At 43.8% G+C, this 12,718-nt stretch overlaps 1 protein-coding gene across 1 annotated transcript in view; it reads left to right on the top strand.

Moving 5' to 3' along the window:
* Window positions 1-994: 994 nt before the first annotated feature.
* cd2ap (CD2-associated protein) overlaps window positions 995-12,718 on the top strand; it is a 163,847-nt gene continuing 152,123 nt past the window's right edge. Inside the window, 1 exon segment of the mRNA XM_055635595.1 lies at window positions 995-1,412. Coding sequence (XP_055491570.1) covers window positions 1,409-1,412 — 4 coding nt within the window. The 5' untranslated portion in view covers window positions 995-1,408.

Here is a 12,718-nt window from a genome sequence, read left to right as displayed (position 1 = left end):
TGGGGCATAAACTACCCAAGTGAAATATGAGGTGCTGCTCCTCCAATTTGCAGTGGGACTCACTCTGGCCAATGGAGGAGGCCCAGGACAGAAAGGTCAGATTCGGAATGGGAGGAGGAGTTGAGGTGCTGAGTCACCGGGAGATCAGGTTGGTTATTGTGAACTGAGAGGAGGTATTGGGCAAAGCAATCACCAAGCCTGAGCTTAGTCTCACTGAGGTAGGGCAGTTGACACATAGAACTGCAGAGGCAATAGATGAGGTTGGCAGAGGTGCAGGTGAACCTCTTCCTCACTTGGAAACGAAAAGACAACCGACCCGAAACATCGCCTATTCCATTGCTCCATAGATGCTGCTTCACCCGCTGAGTTTCTCCAGCATTTTTTTGTCTACCTTCGATTCTTCCAGCATCTGTAAATCATCATTGTACACATCTACTATGTACAAAACCCTCCCAAGCTATTTGCACTACATTTTTTAAAATCTTTGAATTATATTACTTTTTTAGCATTGTTCTCTGATTTCATAAGTTGCAGTTTATTTTAGTGCTGTATTTCTGTGTGTCCATGTGTGTATTTCAAAGTGCCAGTGTGTTTACAGAAAATTGTTTCGCAAATCTTTGTTCTGTATTTGCAAACAAAACCGCATGATGGCATAATTTGGTTCTCAATTATACCCTTCGCGTCACTAAATTACTCCCAGGCGCTGCGGCTCATTGCAATTATGCAAATTACTTGGGAGTAGTTTGCAAACAGAAGTTTTGTAATTTCTTTAAAAAAATACGTTGCCCATTTAAAACAGAACCAAACTACTAAAAGCCGAATACGAAATTATTATATAACTGTGCAACATCGCTAGCCCATTTAATAAATATCCTGTGTTAGATTAAATTTCATCATGGGATCATTGAAAGTTTGCAAGTTTTTGCGCGATTGATAAAACATCAGACTTTATTTGCGCCACCAGGAAAAGAACTGGAGGAACTTCGACTAGTTTCCTTTGCAGACTGCTCCCCCCCCCCTCCTCTCCTCAAGTCCTTTGCAAAACAAGCCTTTCGGTCGGAACAGTGCAGCCTGTGGCTGGCGCCTGCTGCCGTCAATCACTTCGTTGGCAGTCTGCGGGCGGGCACTGAGGAAGAAAGGGGAGGAGCGCAAAGACCGCTCCCACCCCCCTGCCACCTCCGTTCCCTTCCCTGCGTTCGTCCCAGCTCGGCCAGCCGATCGCGGGGTCAATGTTGGGATTGTTGCTATTGCATCCTCTTCACTGATCGGCCCCGGAGTGTGTAGCAACAGCAGGTTTGCAGCTGGATCGTTTTTCTCACCCCCATCGAATGGACGGCGCCGCCTGCGGATAGCGAGCCAGGAAGGAGAGGAGAGGAGTGGAGTGGAGAGCGGAGCACCGCCAGCAGCCATGGGTGAGGGCACGGGAGCTGCAGGGGAGGAGGTCCCGGGGCGCGAGGCGAGTTCCTCGGGACCGGGAACAATGCGGGGCGCGGGCTCGTGCTTTGCGCGCTCCAGGTGATGCCTGACCTGCTTTCCCAGGTAATGGGAGCAGTGGCAGTCCCACCCCACAGCCCAGACGCTGAATTATTCACAGCCTGCTTGCTGCACCTCGCCCGCTGCTGCTCTTCCAGCAACTGATCCAACGGCAAGAAACTCTGCCCTCCCACGTCTATCTATCCCTGCCACTTTCCCAGTGTTTTTTTTTACTCTCTGTCTGCTCCAGGACATTTTTTCCCCCGTGGCGTTTTGGAGATGTCGCCGAACTCCTAGAAGAGGCGGCCACAACGTTTGGACAAATAGTTTAAATGCAAACTATTTGTGGAGTCTCGCTGGGGGAAGGGGGAAGGTTTGGCTAATCAGGGAGTGAAGTGGACGGATTTCCGGTGGAATTTACTTATTTTGCTTCAGTAATTGTCTCGAATCTAACTTTTATTTGACCTTCAGTTCATTTTTTTCATGCTGCAGTAATAATGGAGTTTCCCTGTTAATGATCTACCTGGGTAAGAAATAGTTGTAGACTGCGCCACAGTTGAGTCATCTTAGAAGGGAATGGACAAATAATTCCTCAACCTGGTCGAACCATTTACTTCCCATGACATGCCTCCTACATCTGTGCAGCTGTAAAAGTGCAATGAATGAAAAGCCCCAATCAAATGGATGAGTGGTAGTGGTTAGACATGTAAAATTTGGATAGGCAGCTTTCTAATGATATCACAGAGTTACACAGTAACTTTCAGCTCATTTGTGTCCATCCCAGTCTGTATACACGTCCCATTTTCCAGCCCTCAATCTGTAGAAACAAGGAACTGCAGATGCTGGTTTATACCAAAGATATAAAGTGCTTTTTCAGACTCTTCTTCAGACTGTTGCCTTTAAATGTATCAAAGGTATTTTATTGGTCACATTCACATACACCTAGGTGTAGTGAAGTGAAATGCTTCTTGCCATTTTGCAGCACATAAAGAAGGAATACAGACATAACATTAATAAGAGTTTTAAACATAAAGAACATTCCCCCCACAATGGTTCCCATTATGAGGGAAGGCACAAAGACCAGTCCCCAACCCCAGTTCACCCATAGTCGGGCCCATTGAGGCCTCCACAGTTGCCTCTACGGAGGCCCGATGTTCCAGGCCGTTTTCGCCGGGTGATGTTGCTCTGGCGTCGGGAGAGTCCTCTCAGCGGCTTGGGAACCCTGGAATGGCCACTTCCGTACTGGAGGCCACGGCTTCCGAAGCCAACAAGGCCGCGCCGGTTGAAGCTCCACAACTGGCAATCTTATCTAGAGATCCCAGGCTCCCGGTGTAAAGTCAGCGCCGCGGCCCGCAGCTGGTCGCTCCACAGTCCCGCAGCTCCGCGATGTTTTCCTCAGTGATCTTCAGCTCACCGGAGCTCCAGCGCGGTGACCCAGGCAAGGCATCGCCCGCTCTGCGATAGCGCTCCTGCGCTGTGCTGCCGCTGAAGCCGAGGTTCTGGGCGGTCCCCGACGGGAAACGCCGCTCCAGGCCCGCTGGTAGGCCGCGAGGACGGGTCGAAGCTGCAGCCCAGTGAAAAGCTGCCTCTCCGACCAGGTAGGGGCCCTGAAAGGTAGTTTCCCCCTTCCCCCCCCCACCCCCCACGTAAAAAAAGTCTAGACCTCCAAACAAAACACTTAACTAACTAAAATAAAAAATAAAAAGATGAAAAGACAGACAGCTGCTGGCTGGGCAGCCGTGCACAGGACAGCGCCCCTCCCACATGTCAAGGGTTTCAAGTGCTAGGCTAAATACTGCTTAAATCTTTCCCCAATGTTTCAGGAATATCAAACTGCGATCAATTAACGATAGACAATGATGGCCTGGCTTTAGATTCAGACTTTAATCTGGCCGATGGACAATTTAAATTTTCTGTACGTTCCTCCTTTCATATTGAAAAATGTTCAAAGGACTCTTAAGTGCTTTGAGTAGAGAATGGAAGCTAAGTAGGAGTAAAAAGGTATGACTGGATTGGTCAAAGCATTAATGTATGGAAGGCTCTTGTGTAGTTGTAGGAGTAATTTGACAGAATCTCATGAGTTGATGAGTCAGCTGAGAAGACATGAGGCCACAAATGATTGTTATTTGAAAAAAAGTGGTTGACCACTGAGACTTTACGACATGAGTGACTGGTGCAAGGAAGATATATTTCTGATAACTGCTAATAAAATGGAAGAATAGAATTTCAGACATAAAACTTAGCGTTGAGCTGCTCAGCAGCTGGAATTCCTCTCCAGAAAGCTGGAACACAAATGAGTAAAACAAAGTGTACTCAAATGCACTTCACAATCCAAACTAATTCTAAGTGATGCTATGGAAATCAGGTTATGCAATTACTGTTTTTGATTTGATGCTGTGTTCATGGGATTAATAGCTGAATAATGTTTTCAGTTACATTGTCATCCTTGTTTTCTGCGTGATCAGATTGATTTGCATCCCATCCTTTTGAGAATATTGAAGGACAAAGGCTAATGTACTTTAAAGCTGTTTGACAGGACATAAATAAATTTGTACTGTGTTCCTGCTTTGCATACATATTGTAAATGGACTGATGTGCATCTCAAGTGCAAATGGTGTTTCATCTCATAGTTTGCATCATGGTTGGTAGTGTTTATGATGCGAAGGTTTTTTGGAAGAAATCTATTGATTTATTTTTCTTCCTTGCATCGTTTTTGCTGGGGTAATGTACTTTTTAACCCTGACTAAGATTCCATACACTTTAAAATAAAACTGCTCTTGTAGCAAAAAAGACAGATGGTTCAATATAATATGCAATATGTTTTCATTTGTGCAATCGGTCCCTCAGTATGTAGCAATTTTGATAGAAAGTAATGCAAAATTAACATAGGTTCGAAGGGCGTCTTGTGTGTATTTGTTTAATATAGAAGCACTGTGTTTCCTTTAAGCATAAACAAAGCATTCGGTCAAGGTAGTTCTGAGTCTCCATCCATCGATCCTTTCTGACATGGCAGTACTTAACAGATGGGTCAATAAGTTCAAAGAGTAAATATCTAGCTGAGTATATGTGTAGAAATTTGAACTTTAAAGTTTTTGTTCAATGCTGACAAAATGATCCCAAATGAAATTTGGTGAAATTAAATAAGAGAAGTAAATTTGATAACTTTGATTTTAATTACGATGATATACAATTTGGTGGATTCCTTCTAGTGTGATTCTTTGACGTACTGGTGGACTGCCTTCAGTATATATACTTCCTATTCATTAGATGATGGCTATGAGCTTTGCTTAAGATTTGAATGGGCTATAATAGTTCATGGATACTTCTCTCTAAAACATTGAATGCTGAATTGTAACAAGCGCTGTTTTTCAGAGACATTAATTGGAAGTCCTGCTGTCCATTGGATACAAGATCAATAGAGTTCTCAGTGTTTAAAACAATGTTTATTTTTTTTGACTGACATAAAACTAATTTATTTGTTTCTTTATCACACTGCCGTTTGCATGACTTAGCAACAATATTTATATTCTTTTGCATGTGTGAGATCAAAAGTTAATGTTGGGTTAATGACATTTATGTTGCTCTTTTTAGTTACAGTTTAAAAGTTGTTTATAAACATTCTTTACAAATCTTTATGATCTAACCCTGCATCATACATAATTAATATTATTATTGATTATTGTCTGTTTTTGCATATAGGTTTGCTGCTCTCACAATTAACCAACATTTCTATTCAATGACTGAAAGCCATGGTGAATTCTGTTTAAATAAATCTTGCAATGATTATCTATTTCTCAGTCATTGAATCAACAGTTCACTAAAACTTAGATTTTCCACATTTTGATCAGATCTATTTGAAACTAACTGAAGCATTTTGATTCAACAATGGAAATTAAATTTCTTCTCACTCAGTTAACCTTATTGTTTTCTTTGCTTGATCTAGTCTATGCTGTCTATATCAGATTGTTTTCCTTCTACTATCATGTGGCATAATGTACTCAAGTAATGCTCGTACTTGCGTTTTGCATTGCTTTGCCTGCCTCTGTCTAATATGTTGTTCGCTGCTGATCTGTTGCGTATTGATACTGCATTTCTTTTTTATTCGGACTTGGTTGATTTAGTTCAATTGTGGCTGTCTTGATGATTTTCACAATTGAGCATTGCTGTTGCTTTGTCTGCTTGCACACATTTACTATTATTCGGGGTCTCTGCGAGATCGCATCTGGAATATTGTGTACAGGTCTGATCTCTCTCCATATAATGAAAATACGCGAGATAGGGAGATTTACCAGATTGTTTCCAAGGATTGGTGGGGGCTTTGTGTTTTAAGGAGATGTGTCGCAGACAGGGCCTACACGCACTCTAGTTAAAAAGAACGAGGTAACCTCATCAAAACAAACAAGATTCCTGTTTCATGAGAAAATCAATGCAGGAATGATGTATCCTCTGGCAGGAATGCCTGGAACCCAGGCGTGTCTCAAAATAAAGGCTTTTCTGTTTAGTACAGAGGTGAAAATTCTTGCCATAGAAGGAGTACAGAGGAGGTTCACCAGACTGATTCCTGGGATGGCAGGACTTTCATATGAAGAAAGACTGGATAGACTCGGCTTGTACACGCTGGAATTCAGAAGATTGAGGGGGGATCTTATAGAAACTTACAAATTTCTTAAGGGATTGGACAGGCTAGATGCAGGAAGATTATTCCCGATGTTGGGGAAGTCCAGAACTAGGGATCACAAGGATAAGAGGGAAGTCTTTTAGGTCCGAGATGAGAAAATCATTTTTTACACAGAGTGGTGAATCTGTGGAATTCTCTGCCACAGAAGGTAGTTGAGGCCAGTTCATTGGCGATATTTAAGAGGGAGTTAGATGTGGCCCTTGTGGCTAAAGAGATCAGGGGGTATGGAGAGAAGGCAGGGATGGGATACTGAGTTGGATGATCAGCCATGATCATATCGAATGGCGGTGCAGGCTCGAAGGGCCGAATGGCCTACTCCTGCACCTATTTTCTATGTTTCTATGAAAATAAATTCTTGATCATGAGGATAGTGAAACTTGGTAATCCTCCACCCAAGAAGGTTATGGAGGATTAGTCATTGAATATATTTCAGATAGAGATCCAAGGAGCTTGGATATTAAGGGCATTGCCATTACAGTCTGGCATACTGACTTCTATTGTGCTCTGAAGAGGTTCTTGACCTGAAACATCTATTACTTTTCTCCAGTGATAGTTACTCCAGCATTTTGTCTTTCTCCGGTTTAAACCAGCATCTACAGTTCCTCCCAACACATTCTATTGTGCTGAGGCCAGCTGTCTGCTTGACACCTCACATTAACTCCTTGACTATGACCCTATTGACAAACACAAGACCGCCATTTCCCAAACCATCACAGATCATATCACTTCCAGTGGTCTCCCTCCACTAGCTCTTTGTAGTTCTAAAAGCCTGCATTGTCCATTTCTGTTTCCTTCCCAAAATCCACAAATGGGACTACCCTGGGTAGCTTATTATTTCTGCTTCCTTCTACCTCAATCTCATCTTCAAATACCTTCATTATATCCTTTAAATCCTTGTCCAGTCCCTTCCTGTCTACGTCTGGGATACTTCACACACTCGTCACAACTCCAATAAGTTCCAATTCCTTTGTAGTCATTTTGTAATCTTTACCAATGTTACCTAGTTTCCGTGCACCTCCATTCCCCGTCCGGAAGGCCTTGGTGCCCTCCTGTTCTTATTTGTACAAAGATCCATTTGGTTCCCCTCTACTAACATAACTCCACCTGGTGGAATTTGCACTCACCCTCAACAACTATTTTGATGACCCTCACTTTGTTTCAAGTTTTACCCCACTTCTTTCCCCTCACTTCAGTTTCTTTCCACTAATATCTCTCCCTCTGGTTTTCCATTTCACACTTTAATTTCAAGTAGGATGGCATGGTGGTGCAGCGGTAGAGTTGCTGCCTTGCATAGCTAGAGACCCGGGTTCGTTTCTGACAATGGGTGCTGTATGTACAGATTTTGTTCATTCTCCCTGTGACCTGAGTGGGTTTTCTCTGGGAGCTCTGGTTTCCTTTCCTCCTGGACTCCAAAATTGGCAAATATTGTAAAATTGTCCCAAGTGTATGTCGGATAGTGCGTGTTTGCGGTGATCACTTGTCAGCGTGGACTCGGTGGGCCAAAGGGCCCGTTTCAAATGCATCCCAGTATCATTTCCCAACTTTTTCCCAGCTACATCATGCTAAGACTGCATCCATGCAGAGCTTGTTGATTTTATCAACCATATAACTAACATCTCCTCTGTCCTTAAATTCAATTGGACTATCTTTGACACCTCTCCCCCCTTTCTCAATCTCTGTTTCAAACACAGGGGACAGACAACCTTGTGACATCCACTGCAAGCCCACTAACTCCCACAGCTACCTAGATTCCACCTCTTCCCAACCTGCCTCTTGCAAGGGCACCATCCTTTACTCTCATTTTCTCAGATTCCATTGTATCTGCACCCAAGATGAGGCTTTCCACTCTTGTGCATCAGAGAAATCCTTTCTTTAAACCTGGTTTCCCCTTGCTGTTGTGGACGGAACTCCCATGCATGTCTTCTGTGTCCTGCCGTTCTGCATAATTCCATCACCAGATGAAAAGAGGACACATGTTACATCTTCTCATGACCACCTATTTCTTCTTTCTGCAGACACTACTCTCTCCACAACTTTTTGGTTTACTCACCACCTCCTCCCCCCCCCCCCCCCCCCCCCCCCCCCACCGTGCCCTATTTATTTCCTCTCCTCTTTGTGCTCATCTCTTATCCCTCCCATTCGAGTCTCCCATTTTTCTTTTACCCCACCTCTTTCACCTCCCCTCAGTTTCATTCCTCCCATATCCCTCCCTCTGGCTTTACATTTCACACTTTCTTTTCTTTCCTTATCTGAAATCCCTTTATCTCTTTTTCAACTCTAGCATTTGTCACTATCTCCACTCACTTGCCAATCATTTCTCCTCGCCTTTAACCACTTGTCACCCTCTAGGTCCGGCTATGTACCCACCTTTTTCCAGATTTCTCTGTTCTACTCTTATCCAGAGCCGGATTTACCACGAGGCTTCATAGGCTGAAGCCTAGGGCTTCAAAATCTAGGAGTCCTCCGGCCAAGGCAGGACACCTGCCATTCAACTCTGAGCGGGGGCCCCCCCCCCCCTCTCGCTCCCCGCCCGCCGTCCGCGCCCAGGCCGTCGCTTCTCCGCTCTCCGCTCGCTCCTCATCCGCCGGCACAGCAGGCTGCCTTGCACATGCGCACTGCTACGGCCAGCACATCCTCCCTCTGCACATGCTCACAACCATGGCCAGCACATCATTGGCCGCCCTGCGCATGCGCACTGCCATGGCAACTGGTCGGCGCTGGGCACTTTCTCCCTTGCTTTGAATTGTGGGAGATCTGGCCGCCATTGCTGTCCGATTGTTGCCTCGCCGCGGCCACTGAAAACCAATGCAGAATCACTCCCTGGAGCTGGAGTAACTCCCTGGAGTAACTCTTGCTTCTGGTTTCCTGGTCCTCCAAAAATATTCTAAATGGAATGTAAACTGAACTGAACTCCAAACTCTGAACAATAACAGCCTATTGCATTTTATTTGTTTATTTATTGTGTATATGTATATATGGTATATAAACACAGTGAACTGTTATCTCCTGTTCTGTATTATGTTTACATATTCTGTTGTGCTGCAGCAAGCAAGAATTTCATTGTCCTATCTGGGACACATGACAAAACTCTTGCCTCTTGACTTGGACTTGAGCAAAAAAGGGTTCTTGGGGGGGAAAAAAGAAGTGAAAAGAAATAATAGAAATTGCAATGTGTAAAAAGGGTTGAGATACTGTATTATAATTTTCCTGCATGCCATTGTGGTATATTCGGCTGGAAACGTTGCCTTTTTCCTTCACTCCATAGATGCTGCCTCACCCGCTGAGTTTCTCCAGCATTTTTGTCTACCTTTGATTTTCCAGCATCTGCAGTTCCTTCTTAAACAACTACCTTAAATATAGTTGTGTTTGGTTAGGTAACTATGTACCCAAGGGGAGAAGAAAGCAGGGACTACCTGAAATTGTAGAAATCAATGTTCATATTGCTGGGGTGTAAACTGCCCGAACAAAATATGGGGTGCTGCTTCTCCAATTTACAGTGGGCCTCACTCTGGCCATGGAGGATGCCCAGGACAGAAAGGTCGGACTCGGAATGAGAGGGGGGGTTGAAATGCTGAGCCACCGGGAGATCAGGTTGGTTATTGCAAACCGAGCGGAGGTGTTAGGTGAAGCGATCGCCAAGCCTCCGCTTGGTCTCACCGATGTAGAGCAGCTGACACCTAGAGCAGCGGATGCAATAGATGAGGTTGGAGGAGGTGCAGGTGCACCTGGAAAGACTGCTTGGGTCCTTGAGTGGAGTCAAGGGGGGAGGTAAAGCGACAAGTGTAGCATTTCCTGTGGTTGCAAGGGAAAGTGCCAGGAGAGGGAGTGGTTTGGGTGGGAAGGGACGAATTGACCAGGGAGTTACGGAGGGAGCGGTCTCTGCGGAAGGCCAACAGGGGAGGTGATGAGAAGATGTGGCCAGTGGTGGGATCCCATTGGTAGACAAAAAAGCTGGAGAAAATCAGCGGGTAAGGCTGCATCTATGGAGCGGAGGAATAGGTGACTTTTCGGGTCGAGATCCTTCTTCAGACTGATGTTGGGACACACGCGCGCGCGCGCACACACACACACACACACACAAAAGGAAGAGGCGGAGACTCTGGGAGAGCTGGGAATGGGAGGGGAAGGAGGGAAAAAGCAAGGACTGAAATTAGAGAAGCCAATGTTCATACCGCTGGGGTGTAAACTACCCAAGCAAATATGAGGTGCTGCTCCTCCAATATCCGGTGGGCCTCACTCTGGCCATTGAGGAGGCCCAGGACAGAAAGGTCGGATTTGGAATGGGGGGGGGGGGGGTGTAGTTGAAGTGTTGAGCTACCGGGAGATCAGGTTGGTTATTGCGAACTGAGTGGAGGTGTTGTGCCAAACCTGTGTTTGGTCTCACCGAGGTTGATCATACGCTGAATAATCCAACCACAATTTTGTTTGGAAGTGAAAAGAAATAATAGAAATTGCAATGTGTAAAAAGGGTTGAGATACTGTGTTATAATTTTCCTGCATGCCATTGTGGTATATAGCATGTCTTGATTGGTGAATATGTTTAGTTTGTGACTTTATTTGAAGCAGAAATAATGTGAATGTTTCATTGAGCATAATTCCGACTGGTGCACTTCTTCGGAGTACATTATCGCACGCGTCATGCAAGCCGTCTTAAATGATCATTAAATGATCAAACTGTCATTTGGCAACCAAAAAAGCTGCCAAGATTGCCCGGCTAACAACAGAGAAAAAAAGTTAAGTGAGAGCCCTGCAAGGTGTATAATATTTTTGACACAGTCATAGGCCTTTCTTACATATGCTGTCACAACGCACTATAGTCTCAGTAATGTTCCTTGCCCCCCATTTCAGAATAATAGTGTTTTAAGCTGACAACCCGACACTAGCACTGGCAATAAATAAATAAATAAATAAAAGCACAGCTTTCCAGCCCCTTATCTCATTGGACATGCTCGGCTGCAAATCGGTGTCAATCTGGTGGACCATCTTCCTCTAGTCGTGGGGGTGGGGGATTGGGAGGGGCCTCACAAGTGGAACAGCCTAGGGCCTCTCTCCATCTAAATCCGATCCTGCTCTTATCAGTCTGAAGAAGGTACCAACCTCAAAACGTTGCTTGTCCATTCCATCCACAGATGCTGTCTGATCCACTGAGTTCCTCCAGCCCTTTTTTTGTTTACAAAGGATTTGCTTTGGGCTACCACTCATTTGTGAATACATCCTAAACCAAAATAGAAAGATGTTGTTTATCATTTTCAAATGAAATGTGTTAATTGGAACTTAATTTAGATACAACATATAATATAGCAAGTAACGGGCCTGTCCTACGTAGACTATTTTTTTTGGCGACAACTGGAAAATAGGCTGTCGCCACATGGTTGCGGGGTGGTGCCTGTATTGCCGTGAGTTGTCTCAAGTGTCGTAACTTTTTTCTTGTCTCCGCTGGATTTTGAAATGTTCAAGACGTCGGTTTTGTCCTAGGTGCTGTCATAGGTTGTCACCAGATGACGTTGGTTGTCACCGGGTGATGACCTCTGTGAATTCCATTAGCGACAACCTACGTCAACCGGCGACTGAATTGTCTTCAGTTGTCACCGACAGGGTCGTTGCTTGTCGCCGGTGGATGTAGGTTGACTTCGGTTGTCGTAGGTTGTCGCCTGTGTGGTCGTAGGTGGATTTTCTAAGTCGCGACGATTGGGTCGCCATTTGACTAGGTTATCGTAGACATTGTCGTTGGGGGTGGCGCTTTTTCGGCGACCTGCTACGACTGACAGTCGCCGAAAAAATCACCTAAGCGGGACAGGCCCCTAACTAGTTTCAGATAATCTTCGCTAAAGATTGAAAATAATATTTGACACGGCTACTTCATTTTCAGTACAGTTGATCTAGATTCTTTGTAAATTACCTTTCCATATAAATCTAAAATAGTTAATCATAGTTATGTTTATTTATTTTTTTTTAAATATTTTATTTTATTAGAAGTAAGTACAGTCATATGGCACCAAAGTGCCTAATATATATTTTCATAATATATGTTATGTACAACTTCTTTTTTTTTTTGTTACATTGAAAAAAGATGAGAATAAGAAAAATAAGTTAGATAGTAAAGGATAGAAAGATGTGAAATATATAGTGTGTGAAGAAAGAAAACGAGTAAATGTTTATGTTTAGACTTCCTTTTGATAGAATGTTACATTTTCAGGGTACATTGGTCTTGTAGTTTGAATTCACTTTTTTGTTTTTAAAAAGCAAATTTTTGCTATGAACATTAAACTTTAAACCAATGAGGAATATAATTGCATCTCTTTCACTACAGGCGACCTTATGCACTACCATGAACTTGTATTATATGGATTTATATACTAATATCTTGTCTGTTATTGCAATCTTTTTCTTTACACTTTTTTGTAGAATTTGTGTGTAATTTGTTTCGGTGTATTGTCTGGGTCAACATGTTGGTGATGCAGCCACAAGTAATATTTTCATTGGACTTGTTCCTCACTGTACTTGTACATATGATATTAAACTTTATTTGACTTGACTTAATAGTTTGGTTTGTGGTGCAGTAATGAA

The sequence above is a fragment of the Leucoraja erinacea genome, chromosome 5, assembly GCF_028641065.1.
Source record: "Leucoraja erinacea ecotype New England chromosome 5, Leri_hhj_1, whole genome shotgun sequence".
NCBI classification, from domain to species: domain Eukaryota; kingdom Metazoa; phylum Chordata; class Chondrichthyes; order Rajiformes; family Rajidae; genus Leucoraja; species Leucoraja erinaceus.
This window is presented reverse-complemented; position numbering and strand designations above follow the sequence as displayed.